The sequence below is a fragment of the Choloepus didactylus genome, chromosome 23, assembly GCF_015220235.1.
Source record: "Choloepus didactylus isolate mChoDid1 chromosome 23, mChoDid1.pri, whole genome shotgun sequence".
Classification (NCBI taxonomy): Eukaryota; Metazoa; Chordata; class Mammalia; order Pilosa; family Megalonychidae; genus Choloepus; species Choloepus didactylus.
The window spans coordinates 21,387,194-21,411,154 of NC_051329.1; the positions used below are offsets into that span (position 1 = coordinate 21,387,194).

The following is a 23,961-nucleotide window of genomic DNA, read 5'->3' on the forward strand; positions in this document are numbered from 1 at the left end:
TTGATGAAATGACCCTTTTGTTAATGTATAATGTCCTTCTTTGTCTCTTTTAATTATTTTACTTTTGAAGTCTAATTTGTCTGATATTCATATAGCTGCTGCAGCATTTTTTCTGGTAGTTTGCTTGAAATATCTTTTTCCAGCCTTTCTCTTTCAACCTATTTTTTTCCTTGTGTCTGAAGTGAGTTTCTTGTAGACAGCATATAGATGGGTCCTGTTTTTTTAATCTATTCTGCAGGTTTATGTCTTTTTATTGGGGAGTTTAATCCATTACCATTTAGTATTCTGTAAGGGCAGTACTTTCTTCTACCATTTTGTCTTTTGGATTTTATGTGTCATATCTTAGTTTTTTTCTCTCTTTACTTTTACCCTTCCTGATAGTCTTCATTTCTATACTCTTCTCCAAACCTCTCTCTCCTGTCTTTTCCTGTCAGCCTTGTAGCACTTGCTTTAGTATTTCTTGTAACACAGGTCTCTTATTCACAAACTGTCTCAGTGTCTATTAGTCTGAAAATATTTTATTCTCTCCCTCTTTTTTTTTTTTAATTCAGTTTTATTGAGATATATTCACATACCATGCAATCATGGTGTACAATCAACTGTTCACCAGCACTCCCTCATTTTTTTAAGGACAGTTTTGCTGGATATAGAATTCTTGGTTGGCAATTTTTCTCTTTCAGTATCTTAAATATATCATGCCTCTGCCTTCTCACCTCCATGGTTCCTATGGGGAAATCTGTACATAGTCTTATCACTCTTCCCTTATATGTGATGGATTGCTCTTCTCTTGCTGTTTGCAGAATTCTCTCTTTGTCTTTGACATTGGACAATCTGATCAGTAAGTGTCTTGGAATAGGTCTGTTGGGATCTGTTCTGTTTGGGGTATGCTGTACTTCTTGAGTCTGTAATTTTGTGTCTTTCAAAAGTTGGGAAATTTTTAATGATTATTTCTCCTGTTATTCTTTCTGCTCCTTTCCCTTTTCTTCTCCTTCTGGGATACCCATAACGTATATTTGTGCACTTCATGTTGTCATTCAGTTCCGTAAGACCCTGCTCATATGTTTTTATCCTTTTCCCTCTCTTCTTTTTTGTGTATGATTTCAAATGTCCTGTCTTCCAGGTCACTGATCTTTCTTTGGCCTCTTCATATCTACTGTTGTATGTCTCCATTGTGTTTTTCATCTTTTCTATTGTGCCTTTCATTCCTGTAAGTTCTGCCATTTATTATTCAAGCTTATGAATTCTTCTTTATGGTCATTAATTATCTTCTTTATATCCTTCATCTATTTTTGCCACAGTTTCCTTCAGCTTATTGATTTGATTTAGGAGATTTGTCTGAACATCTTTAATTAGTTGTTTCAATTCCTGTATCTCAGTTGAAGTGTTTAGTTTGTTCCTTTGCTGGTCCATATTTTCATGTTTCCTAGAATGTCTCATTATTTTTTAGCTGTCTAGGCATCTGGTTTCCTTGATTAGTTTATTCTGGAGCTCATTTTCACTCTTTTTACCTAGGGTTTTCTTGTTGGTTGGCTTTGTTCTCTGGTGCTCAGTTCAACTTATTCTAGACCTCTAACATAGTTTCTCAGAATTTTTCACCTCTTGTTTTTCTAGTTCTTGCCCTTCCTCGAAGTAACCCTTTTGTGAGAGTGTCTCCCCAGATTTGATCAAACCTAATCAGATTTTCCCAGTCCAGACAGGGCCAGGTCTTAGGAGGAGGGTATGAAGTTACCCTGAGAATGAGACCCCACAGGTTGTCAGACCATCCTGTGAAGCCTCTATACTCTGTGCTTTTCCTATCCTGTCTAGCAGGTGGTGCTTGTCAGTCGGCAGCTCCCCACCAATGTAAAGAGGTGCCACAGGTGCCTTTAATTCTCTGCAAACCCTGTCCCTGTCAGGGGCATGGCTGACTCAAGCTGGTTTCTGTTTTCCGGTCCCTGGGGTCTGAGTTCTCTGAAGGAGGGCTGTCACTTGAACTGAGCCCTGTCCCCACTTTTCTTGGGGAAGTTATGATGCCCTTTAGGGAATTGTCTCCCCTACTAGACTCATTGCTTTGTCTCTCAGACCTATCTTAGCTCTGTCCTTGTCCTAGTCCAGTGGCCAGTTACAAATGTCTGAGGCTTTCTATAGTGAGCTATGTAGAATAGTTATTTAAAAAAAGAAAAGAAAAGGAATCCCTTTTTCAAGGCCTTTCCCCAGCCCCCAGGTTTTGTCAGTCCCAGTATAAAGTTACGCCCTTTAGGCTATTAGTTCTTTCACCTGAATAGTTACTCTCAGATAGCTTTAATTCTTGCCTTGCCTGGGGCAGTGCTGAAGCAGGAGCTCTGATGGGCTATTGAAAAGTAAAAAGATAAAGAGTAGGAGACCAAGAAAAGAAGAAAGAAAGAAAAACAAAACAAAACAAAAACCCCTTTCAGATCTGGACCCCAGCTTGCTGGGTTGCAGATGGGAGTTGGTACCTGTTTTTATGTGCCCCTTTTTCTTGGAGCCAAGCCCTTTTCTGGTATTCTGGACACCTTCAACTCCAAAAGTCTCTTGTTGTCGTTATGAGCCCTGCCTCTCTGCTGGACAGATTCCTCTTGGTTCATTTTGTGCCTGCTCCTGGTTTGTGATTGTAGCTTTTATTCAGTAGTCTGAATTTGTTAGTTAATTCTGCAGTTGGGACCGGTTTGAGCCCCCCTCCCAGCACAGATTGTTTCTTTTTCCCTCGGGAAACCAGCTCCAAGCCAACTGCTGTGCCTGTGTGGGGAGAGGCGCCAGCCCCCTGGCTTGGGAAACTTAAAGGTCTTTGCTGCGATCTCAGCCGTTCACCCTGTTCCAGACTGTTGTACAATGCATGACCGGTCATGAAGTCCCGAAACCGCCGATCCATATGTTCCTGACTGTTTACCGGCTGCCCTAGAGGAGTAACTAAATTCCACACCTTACCACTCCACCATCTTGCCCCACCTTCTCAAGCGTTAGTTTTTGATGTAGGACTCTCATGGAAAAAGGACAAAACACTTAACGGTAGTGGTAGTGCGAATGGCTGTGAATAGTTCTGAAAGTGAAGATCTCCTCAGAAGCTAGAATGGTCAGAGAGCTTTGATCCCTTGGCTGTACCTGTGAGGAAGAACTTACCTCTCCCTCTGTGCCTTCTGCTTTGTGTCTTGGTGGCAGCAGTGGTTTGTTTTCTGCCCTAGGGCACATGGTGACACCCAGCACTGCCGGAAGGCTCTCCATCGGGCTGTCCAGTGCACCAGTGACTACCCAGAGCACGTCTGTGAAGTGTTGCTTACCATGGAGAGGACAGAAGGTGGGGACCCTCAGCTCCCTGTTTCTGACTTGGAGTCTGACCGTTTTTTCGTTTGGTTTCAAGTCGGAGCATCTGATTTTTATCCTCCTGCAAGGACAGATATTTTTATGGCCCAAGTAGTGCTGAAAGATTAGAATGTCACACGGTGTTTACCAGTGCCGGTGGATCCTCCTGCTTTTCTCAAGTTGTCCAAATACAAGGGTTTCTCATCATTCCTTGTGGGAGGCTGTCCTGTGCATCATAAGATGTTCTGCAGCATACCTGGCCTCTACCTGCTAGATTTAAGTAGCAGTCTCCCCAGTTGTGACAATGAAAAATGTCTCCAGATTTTACCAGATGTCCTCTTGGGGCAAGATTGCCCCTAGTTGGGTACTCCTGCTCTAGCTCAATAAAGAACTTATCGAGGCTAACTGATATTGTGACCACAACTAATAGGAAAATAGTGTAAATTTATCCATGGGCATTGGCCTGGATTTTCAGTATGAATCACTCAGAACTGAAAACAAAACACCCAAACAAGAATAAGAAAAACACCCCAACATTGATCACTTTGAGGAAGGAAAGTTTACTTCTTTAAGCCTTTAAAATTCTTCAGTTTAATATAAATATCTTATAACTTCTGCTTTAGAAGTTTTCATCATCTTTGCCATTGAGAGCCCATAGTAGAGCATGTTCTGGTTTTCAAGTATTTTCTAAAAGAGAAGGGACATATTAAACAAACCTGGAAGGACTATTTGAATTCTAAATTTCAAGCCTACACTAATTAAGTTTTCTTAAAATGGAGAGCTGACTCTCCAGTTCTTTTTGCTGATAAAAGAGATCTCTTTGGGAGGTATGGGGAAATTAGGAAAATGTTATGTTGTTATAGCCTTCAAAAACCTAAAAAGTGAATGTGTTTTTTTCCTTTTATCAAGGTACTTTAGAAGATTGGGACATAGCTGTTCAGAAAACTGAAACTCGATTAGCTCGTGTTAATGAGCAGAGAATAAAGGTAATGATGGTATTTATCTGAAGTTTTTGGAACCTCTGGTAGCTATTTTGACTGTGTCTCAGATGAATATTTCCTGTCAAAACTTTTTAGTCTTCCTAAGAAGTGTCTTTTACTCAAATAATTAGTATATTTTCAACCTATCTTGTATCATCTTTTTAGATTGTTTTAATCTGTTTTAACAGCTCCAGCAACTAATAATTTTTTCCATGTCGTGGGGGAATTTGGCCTTAAAATTTACTGAAAAAAATTAAAAAAAAATAAACAGGGCCAACCAGATCCTACTACTCAGAGATTACAAGGGAGCCTCACTTAACCTAGTGAATGGAACACGAATACCTCCAAATTACTTAGGACCCCAGTTTGTGTGTGTGTGTGTATGTGTGTGTGTGTGTGTGAATAACTATTGAGGCTATTGCTACAGATACAGTAGACTTGAGATGTAGAATTCTGAGAAGCCCAAATAAGCCTTGCAGTGGGATAGTTCTGTGGGTGTCTTCCTTGTCTTTTTCATGATCTCATCTTTTCACTTGGGTAATGACCTTCCACTCCCTCTCCCTTTTCGTCTTTGGTCTCATTACAAGTCAGTACACTTAATGTAATTGCAGCATCCAATGATGCATCATGTTCCCAACTTTCTAGGCTGCGGAGAAGGAGGCAGCCCTTGCCCATCAAGAAGAAGAAAAGGCTGAACAACGAAAGAGGGCCCGGGCTGAAAAGAAAGCATTGAAAAAGAAGAAAAAGATCAGAGGTGCAGACAAACGTAAAGCAGATGAGGATGATGAAAAAGAGTGGGGTGATGATGAAGAAGGTAAAGCTTTTTAGAAACTTTATTTTGAAACATCTCAAGCTTGCAGAGAAATTGCAAAAGCAGTATGAAGAACTTTTTTTCCTGAACCATTTGGGTGCTAGCATGATGGATGCCCCATCACCTTTTGAATACTTTAGGGAGTATGTCTTGCACAGAAGGGCATTCTTCTACAGAACCACAGGCACACACAAGCACTTAACATGCATATTTATTTCTCTGTCTTTGTATATTGAAAACAAGGAGCTCACATCTCAATATCTCCAATTCCAATCCAACACCACAGGGTTCTTTTTAATTTTATCCCTTTCCATATTTGTAATGCTCTTCTCTGACACTGAGAAACTTGGCTTCTATTGCCTTCATTGTATTATTTGATCATTGTCTGTATGTTTGTAACAAACTTCCTATCACTTTCTCACCCTCTTGGGCTCTAGCACTCTGTGGCAGAAGCTCCCTTGTGCAGTTTTCCCTTCTGTCCACTTGGGCTTCACCCCCTACAGTGGGCCATGGCCACCATCACCCCCTGCATGGAGGACCCCCACCCTGCTTAGGCTCGCATTCCCCACACTGGGTTACTGTCACCAATCCATGCAGGGATATGCATCTCATCCCACTTAGGCTCCAATATCACCCTCCCCTACCACTACAGCCCTCCATCTTGCACAGATGCCCACCTTGCTCAGCCTCACCTAAGGATTTTTGGACTTGGTAGAGTTTTTCAGCCAGTGTTTTTATTATTATTTCAGTTATTGGGTAGGTGTGGGTCAGATTTGTTTCAGCAAAATCAGTAAAGTTAGAAACTATATACTTTCCTAGTGTAAATTTGTCAACCAGAGGGAAATGGTAATGGAGTCATCATTCAACTGACATTTCTTGAGCATCTTTTCTGGGCCTTCAAAAATGACTATGGGGTGCTTGCTGCCCTTCAGAGCTCCAGTTTTAGCAGGATGAGGCCAACTTGACCATGCGACTGCAGTGGCGTATCATCAGGACTGTGGGAGACATGGGTGTGAATAGTGATGGAGGCCAGAGAATGCACTAGTGGGTCAGCTGTCTGCAAGAAAGAATTCCTCCTGGAGGAAATGATGTGTGTATCTTGGCATTTGGGGGGAGGAGTGTCAAGTGACAAAAGGAGGGAAGGGGCAAGCTAGAGAGCCAGGGTTAGCAAAGCATGAAGGAACACAACAACCTGGCATTTTCTGTAAACAGCAGGTACTTGGGATTGAGCTCTGCTGCTTGGCAGAGGGTCAGGCACAGTGGTGGATACAGCTGGAGCAGTAGGCAGTCCAGCCAGCTGAGCCCAACTCAGGGATGCTCTCAAAGACAGTGTGCAGGGTTTAGACTATTGGGAAGGCAGTGGGGGAATTCCTTGGAAGGTCTCGAAGCAGGGGGCTCCCTTTGGATTGAATTTCAGAAATGTCCCTCTGGAGACAGTGGTGAGAATGTTTAAGGTTGGACTTAGAATGTTGCTAAATTTGCTTGAAGGACTTAAAATAACATTGACAGTTATTTATAAAACCTAGACCCTTTGTAGTGCTTTTCAGTGTGTGGTCTGCAGAGCACAGACATCAGAGTCACCTGGAGTGCCTGTTCCAATGCAGATTTCCAGGTTCCCTTCCACAATTGCTGACCTGGGCATTTTAGGAGCAGGGTCCGAGAACTTGCTAACTGAAGTTTGAGACCCTCTGACCTTTAAATAGTTAGAAGTAGACAGTGGGGACTTCTGTTAATCACTTCCATTTGATTTAGCCCATTTATCCTTGCGTAATTAGGGCCCAGAAAGTGGTGGGCAGGTCTTTTGGGTCAAGAAAGACTTCGTAGAGGACATGGTGCTTGTACGTCAGCATTTGGAGAGAGGAACAAGTGTTAGCAAGTGCAGCTGTTAGCTACATGTAGTGGGAAGAGCACTTTCACTTAATAACTACATTGAATAGCTCACTGCAAAGAACAGTTAATCACTGATGCTTTTCTTTTGAAACCTGTAGAGCCACCTTCTAAACACAGAAGAGTTGAGAACAGTGTGCCTCCAGCTGAAGAAGCACAAGACATAGAAGCAGAAACAGGACTTTTTGGGAAAAGTGTACCTGCAGATGTCAGTACCCCTTTAAAACCGAAGGACAAGGCAGCCTCCCTGAAGAGGGACATGCTGAAGGTGCCCCACGATAGCAGTAAGGACAACATAACAGTCTTTGTCAGCAACCTGCCCTACAGCATGAGCGAACCTGATGGGAAGCTCAGGCCACTTTTTGAGACCTGTGGGGAAGTGGTTGAGATCCGTCCCATCTTCAGCAACCGGGGGGATTTCCGAGGGTACTGCTATGTGGAATTTAAAGAAGAGAAATCGGCCCTGCAGGCACTGGAGTTGGACCGTAGGAATGTGGAAGGCAGGCCAATGTTTGTTTCCCCCTGTGTGGATAAGAGCAAAAATCCTGATTTTAAGGTATGTTTGTGGAAAAAAGAATGCCTCTTGTGTAAGAAGTTTGCTTTCGACATAAATAGCTACTTTTTTCTTGCAGCAGCTAATATTTGGAATATGCATAAAATTTTTATCCTGTATTAAAAACTGAACTTCCAAGTTAACTGGAGTCTGTCTTGAGTAAGTTAAAAGAGGTCTGACTCATGTCTTGGTCAGTTACAGCTTTCTTTTATTGACTTAATAACAATAAAATTTGGAACTGTAGTAGTGGCTATCTTCCATTAATACTTAGTAGTGACAAGGACTGTGCTAAATGTTTTATATATTGCCTGATTGCATCCTCACCCCAACTCCGAGAGTAGCTACAAGTGTTGTGGCCAGTTTATAGTTGAGGAAATGGAGGGTTAGAGAAGTTGTATGACTTGGCCAGGGTGACCCTGGTACCAATTCACAGAGCCCAGATTTGGACCTGGTGAATTCTGTAGAGGAGGCTGGTACTGACCAGAATGTGGTGTGCTGGGTCGTGCTTCATGTCCCTGATTTGTTTGCCTCCCTTCTTTCTGTAGGTGTTCAGGTACAGCACTGCCCTGGAGAAACACAAGCTGTTTATCTCAGGCCTGCCTTTCTCCTGCACTAAAGAGGAACTGGAAGAAATCTGTAAAGCTCATGGTACCGTGAAAGACATCAGGCTGGTAACCAACCGTGCTGGCAAACCCAAGGTCTGCATCTGAACAGAGGCACTTAGCCTTCCGGGCTCGGGAGATTCTCAAGGGGGTGGGTGGATGGGCAAGGGGGCGGCTCTGGCCAACTTTCCTTTCTATATCTGTTCAGAGATGACTTAGCTGTAGAGTAAGTTCCAGTTCATCTGCTAAGAATTAAGTGATAGGTTAACAGAAAGATAGGTGCACTTGGCTCTATTTATATCTGGAGTCAGATTAACCTGTTTGTAGCAAACTGTACTAAAAAAGAATAAGATACTTGAAAAAAGTTACCATGAGTTAGCAGGGGCCACAGTGTGAGCCTTGAGGTACCTGGGGCCTGTGGGTGAAGCATCCCTCCTTTGCAGTCCCCCACCTCCTCCCTCAGGCTCTTTTTCACAAGGCCTCCAGCCAGTTCAGTCCCTCTGCTGGAGTCCCCTATATTGCGTCCAGCCCCCTTGCCCCTTCTCTCCTGTGATGCTTTTTTTCAGTCTTTTGTTAAGTTGTTGGTGCACCCCATTTAAGTGTGATTTTAGATTCTTGTTCTCTTTGCCCCACCCATTATCTAGGTTACTTGAGTTGGCTGTAGGAAATAAGAGAGACCCAGAAGGCATGGAGACATTGAGGTTCACCTGAGCACCTGTGCTGCTCACTCTGGGTCCAGTCCACCTCATCAGCTTGTTTGCTGGATTTATACTGATGTAGCTCTCCTTCCCTCCTTCCTTCCTCCGTCCCTCTTCCTTCCTTCCTTCCGTCTTCTGCCTTCCTCCTCCTTTCTTTTCTGGGTGAAGCACAAGGCACTGAACTTAAAAAGGTTTTGTTATGTTAAAATAATTAACAGCAACAGGGAGAAAGAACAGGGCAGAGAAACAAACCTAAAAGGGTGGCATCTGTGGGGAAGCCTGACCTGGAGGGAGTCCTGAAGGTACCTGCGGTGCACTAGCCCATTGGTACAAGGCCAGGGGTTTAGTAAGGAACCTCTTGACCTGCATGAGGAAGTTGTGTGCTGAGTCTGCTGCATCTGACCTGGATCTGGATTTTGCCTCTTTCAGGGCCTGGCTTATGTTGAGTATGAAAATGAATCCCAGGCATCACAGGCTGTCATGAAGATGGATGGCATGACTATCAAAGAGAATGTCATCAAAGTGGCAATCAGCAATCCCCCTCAAAGGAAAGTTCCAGAGAAGCCAGAAGCAAGAAAAGCACCAGGGGGCCCCATGGTGCCACGGCAGATATATGGAGCGTAAGTTTTCCATACTGGTCTAGTGCAAATCTTGTCCTGGCCAGCACCCTTCATGGACTGTGAGAGTATCAATGATGGATGAATTAATTTTCTGTTAGTCTGTGTACAAAGTTCCAAGGCCTTCTGTTCCTTGTGGTGATTTCTGATTCAGCTGAAGCAAGTCCATGCAGATGCAAGGCCAGGAAGCATAAGCTCTTTCTAGGTGGTTTTTGCCAGTTTATATCTGTGATTTATTTAAGGTAAATTTTTTTAGGTGGTGATTATTAAAGTCTTTTTTGCCAGTTGAATCCATATATGTTTAGAACAAATCCTGGCAACTGTGTGCTTGTCAGGATAACCAAGAGCTCCTCCTTTTTGTAGCTATAATCCATATAAAAGCTATACTTTTCACCCCCTAGGGATAAGACAGCAAAATTGCAAGGTTGTTTCGTGAGGTCTGAAAGATAGCAGCCATTTTTATCCACCCCAAGTGTGACCACTGCACGAGGTTAGTCCTTGCCAAAACGGTGAAAAAGGCAAAGCTTGTTAAAGTGATTTTTACCTGAGAGCCAAAGTTAAGGAGATAGGGATCATCTCCTTGTTTTTTATTTTTCACTTTTTAATTTTGGATAAATTAAGACTATCCTGACTTATTCTCACAGACAGATAAGAGACCATGGATGGTTGCGTTAAAAGGGACATTCAATGTTTGCTCTTCCAGGCGGGGGAAGGGAAGGACCCAGCTCGCTCTCCTGCCTCGCGCCCTGCAGCGCCCGAGTGCTACAGTTCCCCAGGTGGAGAACGGCCCTGCCCCATGCCCAGCAGGCGCCACCCCAGCGGCCTCCGAGGCACCCAAGATGTCCAATGCTGACTTTGCCAAGTTGCTTCTGAGAAAGTGACCTGGATGCTGAGAGAAGGGAAACACCTTACTTCATGCTGGCCCGGAAGACCACCCGACACCCAGCTGCACACTGGACCTCGGGTGCGGCTCACCCTGGAGCAGCACCCAAGTGTGTTTTCCTCTGGTTTAGACAGAAAAGGAAAAGGGTGTTCCAAGTAAAGAGGCTTCATGTGTTCCCTCACATTGAGGGCAAGAGGAGAAAAATGCTCACTGTACCATTTAGGCACAGCTTGTAGTTTCCTAAGATACTTTGTGTCTTAAAGAGTGTGAGAAACAGAAGTGAAACTTGAACACACAGTTGTTGAGACCCACTTGTCCAAATGTTTTTGGCCAACTCTCGGCTCCCTTTTATAAGATGATTGTCTTACACCCTGCACAGCACGTGCCCACCACTCTTAATTTTTAAGACAAAATGGCAGATGCTAGTAATTCACCAGAATGGCCTATTTTAGTAAAGGGGTGGGGATAGGGGAGGTCATATAAAAAACATTTGATGAATTTTTTTTCAAGGGGACTGTGTGTTTTTTTATTATGTATTTGTAAATGACACGTCAACGCATTGTTTTTATGTTTCCTAAAAGCAAACTATTGGCAACATTTGTTTTATATAAAAATTCTGCTGTGGCTCATTTTCTTTGCCTAGTGACTAGTGACTTGTATTATTTGTCTGGATACTGAGTTTCAGCCCTTTGGTTTTGTTTAAATACCATGTCAAGTGCAAAACTAAATTCTCCCCTAAATATTTAGCTTTGTTTATTAAACTGAAGTTCTCTAAAAATTTATTGCTGAATGGTACTCAGATGTTCATCACATATGGATGTATTTTGAAATGGGTGTACCTTGCTTTCCCTAAAAAATGTGTAAATAGAATTTTTGTAAATCAAACTCTAGTGTCATGTTGATTTAAACTATTTCAGCTGTGATTTAGCTCAGTTTTAAACTTCAGTCAATAGCAATTTGACACTTCAGCTTTTTTAACCCCTCATCTTTTATCAAATATTTATTGCTTTGAAAGCAACATTGCCAGTTTAGTAGGGGAAGCTTACTTGCAGTCTGGGTGAAAAAACAAAACAGGAAATTCTTTTATCTGTAATGAAAATTAACTCCTGATTAATGTGTTTTGTAGGTTTAAGTTTTTGTGCATCAGTCAGGCTTTATTACCTTTTTTAACCTAAAAATTTTAATGGAAAATTTTAAATAGATAAAAAAATAGAATAGTATAACAAACTCCTGTGTACTTGTCACTGAGCTTTGGTGTTTCTCACCTCATAGCCCATCTTTCTTCATCTCTACCCTTCCTACTCGCCCTTTTTCATATTATACTGAGGCAAATCCCAGCTGTCATAGCCTTCATCCATAAATATTTTAGTATGTATCTCTAAAAGATAAGGACTTGAAAAAGAAATGACATAATTTTATCATTACTGCTGAAAACAAAAGCAGTATCTTAAATGTTATCAACATTAAGTCAAATTTCAAATTTCTGAGTCTCATAAATGTGTTTTTCCTCCATAAGTTATGATTGGTTGATAATTTGTCTTTTTTTTAACCCTTGCAATTATTTATTAGACACTGCTCCTGAATTGAATTCCAGCAGTGGCTGTCGCACTCTTAACACCACATATTCCTGTGGCTTTCCCTGTGGTGGTCTGCCCGGAAGCCCATTCAGTTGGCGAGATTATCTGGGTAGCTCCCGATCAGGGTCATGGTGGTCAGTCAGGGACTTTACACTTGAAGAGCCATGTATAATTCATCATCAGGACAGGTTGATGTGGCTTTACTTTTTGGTGCTTCACATTTAACTGTTTTGTTCTCTTGCTATTAGCCAATAAATACTCCTAACTTAATTTCTTACTCAGTGTCAACACAGGCTGTTACAGGGGTGAACTTTTTCAAATTTGAACAGGACCCAATTTAAGTTTGGGATATTGGATTGTTCTAGAAATGGATTTTCAGGAATGTGTGTGTATGTTCTATTCAGAAAATCAAGAACTGATGGTAAATAGAAACATGAAAAACCATTTCATTTATTAGCATCTCAATGAAAAAGCCAGTAATTCATCCCTATCAGGCTGCTTTTCTAACTAGTTCTGTCTCGCTTTTCTATTGAAATTACCATTTTTTATGTGTTCCTCTCCCACAACAATATAAAGAATAGGGTTAAGGTTCTGAAAGAATCCCCCCTCCAATCCTTTGAAAAGTAGAAACATCTCTTGAATAAGACAACAAAATCTCAGGCATTTCTGTAATAAAATACTTTATTAGAATCAATAATTTGTTAAAATAACATCTTTCACATATAGCTAAAGTGCAGATTTCTCTTGTTCTACAGTACAAAGCAAGCACTTCGTCAGGCTTCCTTGTTGTGCTTATAAAATCAAGACTGTAGAAAAGTTAAGGTTTAAGAAATTTCCTATGGCACTATATAAGTATGAAAACATTTTTATAAAGGTTTGAATAAATCTTCTACCTGGGGCCACTTCATACATCTTTTTACTTATTTTTCTTAACTTTTCAGAAAATGACTGTGCTAATTAAACAACTGAATAACTGTATAAATACTTGCTACATTAGTGCCCCCATTACTATCATGAACTGAATTCTCAAATCAAAGAGACAACACTTTGTATATATTTGCCATCATTCAAATGGACAAAATATAGTAACAATGTTAAACATCACAGGTTCTGTCACTGGGAAAGTAACCCAGTGATTTCTGGCCATTTTGACTCAAAATAGCAGCAGTCGAGTTGGCATCTGTGCCATTTATGATTGAAAAAGAGCTCCCATAAAATGGAAACGTGTCCTCATTACATGCAACATACTTGATTGTTTTATAAGCTGCTAGAAAAATAAGGCCACTCTAAGGCAATCTATTCTGGCTCCCCCTGGGGAAGTTGAACAGTTAATCTGAGGGAAGTGGGAGTTGGGTCAATAAGTGGATAAAAACTGCACAGCAAAAGGGACATGTACTGGTTGTGGTCAAATGTTTTTACTTGTTTCAGTAGAAACTGACACTAATACATTATCAAAAATGCTGCTTCAATACTGATGTGGCATCTTTCCTCAGATGTATTCTTTTACACCTACCTATAGAAAACCGGAGAGTGGGGAGTAAGGGGACACCTGCCTACTTAACTTGCACAATACCCTATTTGCAGCATGATTCAGTTGTTGGGTGATAAACTCAGATACTTTTAGGCTGGTCTGAGTTGTTGCAACTTAGGCAAGAGAAGCTTCGATCCACAAAGGGAACCAAGCTGGCCACTCCCCTATTCTTACTGAGAAAAATAGTCTTGACTTGGAGAAATAACTGCCTCTGGTACTAACTGCAAAATATCTATGGCTCAGAGTGTTCCTGGAAACAAGCAAGGTATCTAACTAGAAATGTTGTCAACATTTACTTTATTTTCATACCTCAAAAGTTTGCTCTACCAGTAAAAATTAGTCACAATACTAATCTCTTTGCAGGGGAGCAAAAACCTGTAAGAAAGCAAGCTTTCAATCATTTATCAAAACTTGGAAAGGGTTCTCCCAGGAGTGCTGATTACCCAGTTAAAGTCACAGAACCTCTCAGTCAGTTTGAGAGAGACTCGGAGGAGTTCTTCCTATGGCGTTCTTGGGCCTCGACCCATGGCTCCTGGCCTCTCTCCCTGACCTTAGTGCAAATTCTGCTCCAGAACCTTAAGTTCTGGTCACACAAGGAGCATTTATGCTCAAGCATGCTGGGACCACCAGGCTAAATAGTGGCCCACAGCACAGACATAACAAACATCACAACAGCATAACCTTGCTCAAAAGAGGAAAATAAATAACTTGGCTGAATTATAAATTATAGAGACAAGGCTTAATAATTTAGTTTTTTTTTTTTTTTTTTTTTCTTTTCTAACTAAAACCAAAAACATTTGGAGTTAAAGAATGTTTAAGTTCTTTTACTTTGAGAGACAACTAGGTTTCAAGGTTTCTGGAAATCCTAAGTTTCTTTTGATTTTTTTCAGGACACCCCTTGTCAACAAGGGCACATTTTGAGTTAGGGCTTCATAAGAAGTGTCTCCTTGAACCCGGAATGGTTGGGTTTGGCTTCTGGCAGCGCCACTGAGTACTCAGTTGTGGCGAAAATTAGGGTGTCAAGGGTGGATTCAGTACACTTGGCAATGAAGCGAATGAACGGCCTCACATCACCTTCATTGGCAACTTCCAGTACGTGGTAATACTCGGACCTCTGCTCCTTGCGGATGGTGATGGGCGGGTAGCCCGCCTGCATCAGGATGAGGTTCATCAGCAGGCGTGAAGTCCTTCCATTGCCGTCAATGAACGGGTGGATGTAAACTAGTTTATAGTGGGCTAAGGCTGCAAATTCAACTGGGTGTAGATTCATGGCATCCTCAGAGTTGAGCCACTGTACGAACTCTTGCATTTGCTTTTCCACATCCTGAGGGTGGGGAGGGACATGGTGTCCAACGAGGACTTGTGTTGTTCGAAATCTGCCGGCTTCCACTGGGTCTACATAACCCAGCACCCGTCTGTGGATCTCCAACACATCGCTGATGGTGACGGACCCTATGCGGGAAACCAGGGTTGTGTTCACGTACTTCATGGCCGCGTGCATGCCAATGACCTCATTCTGTTCCTCCAAGCTCTTCCCGGGCACAGCATAGCGGGTCTCGAGGATGTGCCTGATTTCTGAGAGGGTGAGGGTGTTGCCTTCGATTGCGACTGTGTGGTAGATGTGGTGGTAGTATGTTTCCTCCATGACTCTGCGGAGCGCAGAGTTCCCCTTGGGGATGGACATGATCTTTTTCACTTTACTGTCGATGATGCTGAAATACCTCTGGTCGATCTCCTCCACGAGGGGCAGTGTCCGATCCCGATTGACCAGCGCTTTCTCGTTGTAGGGCGAGATGGTTAACGCCCTGGTGTACAAGTAATCTGCCTGGATGATGTCCTTGTCTTCCTCTGAGAAGATGCCAAATTCGTTGAGTGCGTCTACGAAGTCTGGGTCCATCCTGAGGGCATGTAAGAAGAGCTTGTGGGCTTTTTTCCGCTTGCCCTGACGTTTCATTTCCAGGGCTTGGTTCAAAGCTGCTTTGGCCTCCAACTTACTGGCTGGAAGAGAGCCAAGGAAGCATCATCAGGGAGGGCAGGGGGTGGGCAAAGGACATTTAAGAGAGTTGTCACCATTGTTGGTCTCTCTGGGAAGACCATGATGATCAGCCAGAGCCCCGGCTTCAGGAAGCTCATCCAGCCAGACTGTATGTGCTCTTTGGGGCCACTGTATGTTATTAACACTTTGTTATTAATACTTTGTTTCTCAGGGCCCCATTGTCTGTTTGCCCCTAGTCTCTGTACCCTGGGAGGCACCCCCTGGGCTCCTTTGCCCCTGGCTTCTGACTGCATATGGCCAATGGGAGGAGACATAGGCAGAAGCCTGGGGTGGAGAGGAGAGAGAAATCCAGACATTTATTCCCCTGGTACTCTCCCTACTGCGCTGCAGTTGTGAGTGGCTGGGTTCCTCTATGGCTACAGTGCCTGGCAGGAGGCTTCTCCGATAGCTACCTTTCCAGTTCTCACCCAGTCTGGTGATGCTGGTCCCTTCTCCTGCCTCTTCAGGCCTAGGGGTTATTAGCAGCTCCCCACTGTGGCTAGTCAATGGTGCTTCAATACCTGGACTGTTCATTTAATTCTTTTAACCCAGTGGTTCAAAACTGGGGGTGATGGTGCTCCAACTGAGGGCAATGACTGGAGACCTTTTTGGTTGTCACACCGGGCTGGGTGGTATTGGCATCTAGTGGGTAGACATCAGGGATGCTGGTAAACATCCTACAATGCAGGACAGCCCCCCACCACAAAGAATTCTCAGACTCTAAATGTCGATAATGCCGAAGGAGAGAAACTCTAGCTGCTGTCTGTCTCCTCGGCCCTGTCTTGGCCACCCCCTCACTGACTGTCAGCTACACATACTCAACTCTTCTTTTAGTTCCTCAAATATCCCAGGCTCACTCTTATCCTTTGGTCTCCTGGATGCTGTTCTTTTTGCCTGGAGCACTCTTCCCTCATGTCCTTTCCCTTTACTCACTCCTACCAATGCTGTCTTGGCTCAGGCATTCCCTTCTCCAGGAATCCTTCCTGGTGTACACCCAGGGCCTCTTGTGCTGCCCTGTTGCAGCCATGTACTGTATCACAGTCACCTGTCTGCTTGTCTAGGCTGGGAGTGCAGGGCTGACTTGTTCATGTAATGCCCTGTGCCCTGCATACAGAAGGCACTCTATAAATGTCTGTCGAATTAACAAGCAGTGAGGAGATATGGCCAGTCTTTCTTACCTGGAGAGGCCTTGTTCCTGGCCACCAGCAGCCCTGCGTCCCTGGAGGTGACACTGAGCTCTGTGGATGGGCTGGTGCACTTGGTGATGACATGCTGCGCCCTGTCCAATTTGCTCCTGAGCAGGTAGAAGCCTTTGAGCATGGCCAAGCACTGCTCCTCCACGGCCCCCAGCGGTAGCAGCAGGGCCAGCAGGGATCCCAGCACCATGCTTAGCAGTGTCACCCAGAGGAAGCGGCCCCACACTGAGACCCATTTCGGTTCAGTGACCGCCATCACTGAAGCCATTGACATGAGTGTCATCTGGACTCAGGGGTGGGCCCCTGGCACATGTCCACCATCAACTGAGAGAAATGGGATCTGCAAGGCAAGCCAGAGTTGTTGGAAATGAGGCAGAAAAACGGACACGTTCAGGACGTTTCTGACTACAGTTGGGGAGATGGGCTTGGAGACCATGCATGCTGCTTACTTTACTGGAGAGACTGGGGCGGTGGATTGGGGGTGTGTACATGTGGGTGGGTCAGCCTGGAAGGACTGGTGCCACCACTGGGGCATGTGGACTCCATAAAAAAGTAAAGTTGCTGCTCAACATTTATGGATCACTTACTGTATGCCAAAGGCCCTGTGCTAATTGCTAAGCATCCCACATGTGTTATCTCTTACAGTTTTCAACAGTAACCCAAGGAGCTGGTGCCATTATCATCCCATCTCAGAGGGGTGAAATCCCTTGCCCAAAGTCACCAGTGAGTAAGCATCAGCCTTGCTTAGGACTTGATCTCAGTAACCCATGGCTCTAAGCATCCCCCCTTCATTACAAATCTTTGTGGCCTGTGACCCCAAATACTGGGGGTTTGGGATACAACAGACACACACACACACACACACACACACACGGAAACCAGCCAGGGTTATTCTAAGGACCATCCTTCAATAAGCAAAACTATTGGGGGCCTAATTTATTGCCACACACACACACACACACGGAAACCAGCCAGGGTTGTTCTAAGGACCATCCTTCAATAAGCAAAACTATTGGGGGCCTAATTTATTGCCACACTGGATTGCCTCCTTTCAGTACCCTCACCCTGATATTCAGCCAGCAGGACGCCAAGCTGTGTGACTTCAGTCAAATCAGCTGACCTCTCTGGCCCTCCTTTTTTGACCTCTCCAGCAGGGATCCCACCTAGGTCAGACATACCGGGCACCACAAAAGGTATCTGTGGGCCCCTGGCCACCAGCTGTCCCCTCTGCCTGACTACAGGCATATGTCTGGGGCTGGCAGAGGGAGCACAGAGGTCATGTATCCAAGTACCATTGTGCCAACAATCACCATTTATTGGGCAACTGTGGTGTGCTGAGTGCTAGATACTATCTCATTTCATCTTCACTCCACTCTATGAAAGGAGTACTACCCCAGCTCCATTTTACAGACGAGGGAAACTAAGGCACAGGTGGTGTCGGGAATGAAACCCTGGTGTGTCGGCGTCCAGAGGTCCCTAGGTAGGGCTTGCTCTGGGTGCATCTGGTGCTGGGTCTCCAAGATCCAAGACTGATTAGATCCCTGATCTTTCAGGGCTTAGAGTGAGCCTGAGCTCACGCCTGAAATGGCTTGGTGTGCGCTCTAAATGGGGTACGTTAGGCGTGCTGTGGAGGGGATGGAAGAGGTGTCCTGGGCGGGTTTCCCGAGGGAAGCTCCTCCAAAAGACGTTAAAGGCAAGACAGGAGTTCGTAGATGTCGCGGGAGGGTGGGGGGGAAGGGATGCGTTCTGGGAAGCCCGGCTGTCTCACCCACTCTACCCTAGGAAGGGGAAAACTGAGACCCAGAGAGGCGAGGGGACTGCTCTAAGGTCACTCTGTGGAGCCGCCCCTTTCCGGGCCCCCCCGAAGGCTCGCTCCTCCCGAGCCCCTCGGATTGCCCCCTCCTCACCGCGCGCGGCTACCAGAGCCTCCCGCCGCCTTCCCCGCGCTCGCAGGTTCTGCGGTCGCCGGCTCCCAGGACCAGCTTCGCAGCTGGCCCTCTGGCCCTGCCCTTCTCCACTCGCCATTGGCTAGCCCGCTGCTCTCGTAGCGGCGGATTGGCTGTCTCCACTTGTCCGTCCCCCGCATTTCCGGGTTCTCGCGTTGGGGTCTGCTTCCCGGGGATAGACGCGCCGTGGGCCACTCCCATTGGCTGCGTCTTGCGTCAGTCTCGTGCCCGCGGCAGACAATAGCAGGGGAAGGGGCGGGGCCTGGGCGACTGGCGGGAGTAGCGGGTGCGCTAAGTGGCGTGCTGGTGAGAGTTTGTGGCGCGCTGGGCGAGGGGCCCGGACGTTCGCCCTCATGGCGCCGAGTAATGCTGCCTTCCTCTCAGGCTTTCTCTCGGGGCTGCCTCATGTGCCTCAGTTTCCTCAGCAGTAAGATGAGGAACTCTACCCTGTTAGTCAGCTTGACTTCGCAGCCCCTGTTCTTAGCCGCCACCCTAGGCTACCGGTTTGCCATCTTCTTTTCCGTTTCTCTCACATTTTCTGTCTCTTTTAGCCCTTCATCTTTTATTTGCATCCTCCCAGAGAGAGAAGAGATTTTCCCTTGAAGCAGAGAGCTGAAGCCAGCATCTTAGGCCACAAATACGGAAACTGAACACTCAGAGACGTGCTCAGGAAACGCTAAGCTTTAAGAGGTTAGCAGCACAGGTTCAGGCTTTGTCACTTAACTCTCTGCTTCAGCTTGGGCAAGTTTTTCTGAGCCTCAGTTTCTCCATCTGTAAAATGGGAACAAACGACCCACCTCACCTTTGCCCGCAAGCTCGGTATTTTGCCAAAGGGGTTTTGAGATCTGACCTCCAGCAGACGGTCGTGATGGGTTTCACCGTGGAAGCCACCCAGCCCTTGGTTCAAAGTTACCTGCAGGCTGACTTAACATTCAGGAAGTGACTGGAACCCCTGATCCCGTTTGCTTTTCTGTAAAATGGGGATAATGTGATGGCAGTACCTCCTCATAGGATTTTTGTGTGTGTGAAGTGAGATTCTCCTACCTGTCTGGCACAGAGCAAACACTTGGTAAGTATCAGCTGTTACAATTATTTTTTATAAAAGGCACCAAGTCATTGCTGCTTTATTTGTTATTCCCCAAAGAGAGTGTTAACAGCTGCAGGTTCCTCCAAACTGGGGAGAGAGGCCCCAATGCCTTTGTGTAGGTCATCCATCATCTTCTTTTTTAAGATTTTTATTGTGGTAAAATGCATATAACCCAAAATTTCCCCATTGTAACCACTTTTAAGTCTTCATTTCAGTGGTATTAATCACATGCACAATATTGTGCTACCATCAGCACCGTCTATTACCAAGATTTTTCATCACCCCAAACAGAAACTCTGTCCTATAAAGCAAAAACTCCCCATTCACCTCTCACCCTGGCTCCTATAATCTTTGTCTCTATGAATTTGCTTCTTCTAGGTGTTTCATATCAGTGAGATCATATGATATTTATCCCTTTTTTGTCTGGCTCATTTTACTCATCATGATGTCTCCAAGGATCATCCATGTTGGAAAAGCATGTATCAGAACTTCATTCCTTTTTTATGGCTGAATAATAGTCCATTGTATGTATATGCCAGATTTTATTTATCCATTCACCTCTTGATGGAGACTTGGATTGCTTCCACTTTTTAGCTATTGTGACAAGTGCTGCTATGAACATTGGTGTACAAATACTTGCATAAGTCACTGTTTTCAGTTCTTTGTGTTATATACCCAGAAATAGGATTGCTCAGTTATATGATAATTCTATGTTCAACTTTCTGAGGAATTGCCAAACTGTTTTCCACAGCATCTGCATCATTTAACATTACCACCAACAATGTACAAGATTTCCTGTTTATCTGCATCCTTGCCAACACTTGTTATTTTCTGTTTTTTTTTTTTTTTTAAATACCTAGTCCAGTGGGTAAGTAGTATCTCTTGGTGGTTTTGATTTGCATTTCCCTTATGACTTTTGACATTGGGCGTCTTTTCATGAACTTAGTGGCCATTTGTATATCTTCTTTGGAGAAATATCTATTCAGGTCCATGGCCTACTTTTTAATTGCGTTATTTGTCTTTTTGTTGAGTTGTAGGAGTTCTTCATATGTTTTGGATATTAAACTCTTCTCAGATAAATGATTTGCAGGTGTTTTTTTTCCCACTCTTTGTGTAAGTTGTCTTTTCACTTTATTGATAATATCCTTTGATGTGCAAAAGTTTTTAATTTTGATGAAGTCTAGTTTATTTTTTTTTCTTTTGTTGTGTGTGCTTTTGGTGCTAATCTAAGAAATCACTGCCAAATCCAAGGTTATGATGGTTTTCCTCTATTTTTTCTTGTAAGAGTTTTATAGCGTTAGCTCTTATGTTTAGCTCTTTGATACATTTGTATATGATGTGAGGCAGGGGTCCATTTTCATTGTTTTGCATGTGGATATCCAGTTTTCCCGGCACCATTTCCCACCCATTTGTTGCAGAGACTCTTCTTTCCCAATTGTGTGGTCTTTGTCCTGTGTCAAAAATCAGTTGGCCATAAATGTGAGTATTGATTTCTGAGCTCTCAATTAGATTCCATTTGTCAATTTCTCTGAACTTGTTCTAGTACCATGCTGTTTTGATTATTGTGGCTTTGTAATAAGTTTTAAGATTGAGACTTGTGAATCCTCCAACTTCATTCTTCTTTTTCAAGATGGTTTTAGCTATTCAGGGCCCCTTACTCTTCCATATAAATTTTTTTTTTTTTAATTAAGATTTATCGCATACCATACCATCATCCAAAGTATATAATCCGTTGATCACATTGCCATCGTATAGTTGTTCATTCATCACCCCAATCTACTTTTTTAACATTTTCCTTGTACCAGAAAAAAGTGAAAGTAAGAATAAAAAGTTAAGAGTAAAAACAGAGCACCCAAATTGTCCACACCCCACCCTAGTTTTCCTGTAGTGTTTTTTTTTTTTTTTTTTTTGCCTCCATTTTTCTACTCATCCATCTATACACTGGATAAAGGGGAGTGTGATCCACATGGCTTTAACAATCTCATTGTCATGCCTTGTAAGCTGGAATGGAATGTTTTTGAATGGAATATCATGGAATGAAATGTTATAAATGTAAGGTAATGCTATGGAATGGAATGTTATGAATGCAATGTTATAGAATGGAATAATATGGAAAGGAATGTTATGGGATGTAAGGTTATGCAATGAAAAGTTATGGATTTGAATGTTAAGGAAAGGAATGGTATAGGATGTAATGGAATGTTACATAATGGAATGTTTTGAAATTTAATGTAATGATGTCTTCCATATGAATTTGATGATTGGCTTTTCCATTTCTGCAAAGAAGTTTGTTGGAATTTTGATTGGGATTGCATTGAATCTGTAAATTGCTTTGGTTAGAAATGACATCTTGGCAATATTTAGTCTTCCAATCTATGAACACAGAATGTCCTTACATTTTAGTTCTTCTCTGATTTCTTCTAATAGTGTTTTGTAGTTTTCTGTGTACATATCATTACATCCTTGGTTAGATTTATTCCTAGATATTTGATTCTTTTAGTTGCTATTGTAAATGGATTTTTTTCTTGATTTCTTCTTCCAATTGTTCATTGCTTGTGTATAGGACCAGTACTGATTTTTGTGTATTGATCTTGTACCCTGCCACTTTGCTCAATTCAGTTGTTAGCTCTAGTAGCTTTGTTGTGGATTTTTCAGGATTTTCTGTATATAGGATCATGTTATTTACAAATAGGGAATGTTTTACTTCTTCTTTTCCACTATGGATGTCTTTTATTTCTTTTTGTTGCCTAATTGCCCTGGCTAGAACTTCCAGTACAATGTTGAATAACAGTGTAGACAGAGGGCATCCTTGACTTGTTCTTGATCTTAGAGGGAAAGATTTCAGTCTTTCACCATTAAGTAGGATTTAGCTATGGGTGTTTCATATATGCTGTTTATCATGTTGAGGAAGTTTCCTTCTATTCCTAGTTTTCTACATATTTTTATTAAGAAGGGGTGCTGGATTTTGTCAAATGCCTTTTCTACATAAATTGAGATGATCATGTTTTTTTTTTCTTCATCCTGTTAATGTGATGTATTATATTAATTGATTTTCTTATGTTGAACTGCCCTTTACATGCCTGGGATAAATCCAACTTAATCATGGTGTATAATTCTTTTAATGTGCTGTCGGATTTGGTTTGCTAGTATTTTCTTGAGGATTTTTGCATCTATATTCATAAAAGAAATTGGTCTGGGAGGCGGGGCAAGATGGCGGACTGGTGAGCTGTATGTTTTAGTTGCTCCTCCAGGAAAGTAGGTAGAAAGCCAGGAACTGCGTGGACTGGACACCACAGAGCAATCGGACTTTGGACATACTTCATACAACACTCATGAGAACGTGTAACTGCTGAGATCAGCGAAATCTGTAAGTTTTTCTGGCCAGGGGACCCGCACCCCTCCCTGCCAGGCTCAGTCCCGTGGGAGGAGGGGCTGTCAGCTCCGGGAAGGAGAAGGGAGAACTGCAGTGGCAGCCCTTATCAGAAACTCATTCTACTGATCCAAACTCCAACCATAGATAGACTGAGACCAGACACCAGAGAATCTGAGAACAGCCAGTCCAGCAGAGAGGAGACAGGCATACAAAAAAAACAGCACGAAAAACTCCAAAATAAAAGTGGAGGATTTTTGGAGTTCTGGTGAACATAGAAAGGGGAAGGGCAGAGCTCAGGCCCCGAGGCTCATATGCAAATCCCGAAGAAAAGCTGATCTCTCTGCCCTGTGGACCTTTCCTTAATGGCCCTAATTGCTTTGCCTCTTAGCATTTCAATAACCCATCAGATCTGTGAGGAGGTCCCCCACCTTTTTTTTTTTTTAATCCTTTTTTCTTTTTCTAAAACAATTACTCTAAGAAGCCCAATACAGAAAGCCTCAAAGACTTGCAATTTGGGCACGTCAAGACAAGAGCAGAACTAAGAGAGCTCTGAGACAAAAGGCAATAATCCAGTGGCTGAGAAAATTCACTACACACCACAACTTCCCAAGAAAAGGGGGGTGTCTGCTCACAGCCATCATCCTGGTAGACAGGAAACACTCCTGCCCATCGCCAGCCCCATAGCCCAGAGCTGCCCCACACAAACCAGTGTGACGGAAGTGCTTCAAATAACAGGCACACACCACAAAACTGGGCGTGGACATTAGCCTTCCCTGCAACCTCAGCTGATTGTCCCAGAGTTGGGAAGGTGGAGCAGTGTGAATTAACAAAGCCCCATTCAGCCATCATTTCAGCAGACTGGGAGCTTTCCTACACAGCCCAGCAGCC

General features: G+C 43.5%; 2 protein-coding genes across 4 annotated transcripts in view; one reads left to right on the forward strand and one right to left on the reverse strand.

Moving 5' to 3' along the window:
* Positions 1–12,175, forward strand: part of SART3 (spliceosome associated factor 3, U4/U6 recycling protein) — a 67,415-nt gene extending 55,240 nt beyond the window's left edge. For both annotated transcript variants that reach the window (XM_037816749.1, XM_037816750.1), the window contains exons 13-19: positions 3,180–3,292; positions 4,207–4,283; positions 4,923–5,091; positions 7,077–7,531; positions 8,074–8,226; positions 9,258–9,448; positions 10,149–12,175. In XM_037816749.1, coding sequence (XP_037672677.1) covers positions 3,180–3,292; positions 4,207–4,283; positions 4,923–5,091; positions 7,077–7,531; positions 8,074–8,226; positions 9,258–9,448; positions 10,149–10,326 — 1,336 coding nt within the window. In that variant the 3' untranslated portion in view covers positions 10,327–12,175. The remainder of the gene's footprint in view (positions 1–3,179; positions 3,293–4,206; positions 4,284–4,922; positions 5,092–7,076; positions 7,532–8,073; positions 8,227–9,257; positions 9,449–10,148) is intronic.
* Positions 12,176–12,561: 386 nt separating this feature from the next.
* FICD (FIC domain protein adenylyltransferase) lies at positions 12,562–18,648 on the reverse strand. 2 transcript variants are annotated; one of them, XM_037816752.1, is made up of 3 exons: positions 18,575–18,648; positions 16,650–17,007; positions 12,562–15,434 (listed from the first exon to the last, which is right to left on the reverse strand). In XM_037816752.1, the coding sequence occupies exons 2-3, from the start codon at positions 16,948–16,950 to the stop codon at positions 14,359–14,361; spliced, it is 1,377 nt and encodes a 458-aa protein (XP_037672680.1). In that variant the 5' UTR covers positions 16,951–17,007; positions 18,575–18,648; the 3' UTR covers positions 12,562–14,358. The 2 variants fall into 2 exon arrangements, with proteins under 2 accessions (XP_037672680.1, XP_037672679.1); XM_037816751.1 differs by lacking the exon at positions 18,575–18,648 and having other exon boundaries at positions 16,650–18,533.
* Between the last annotated feature and the right edge of the window lie 5,313 nt (positions 18,649–23,961).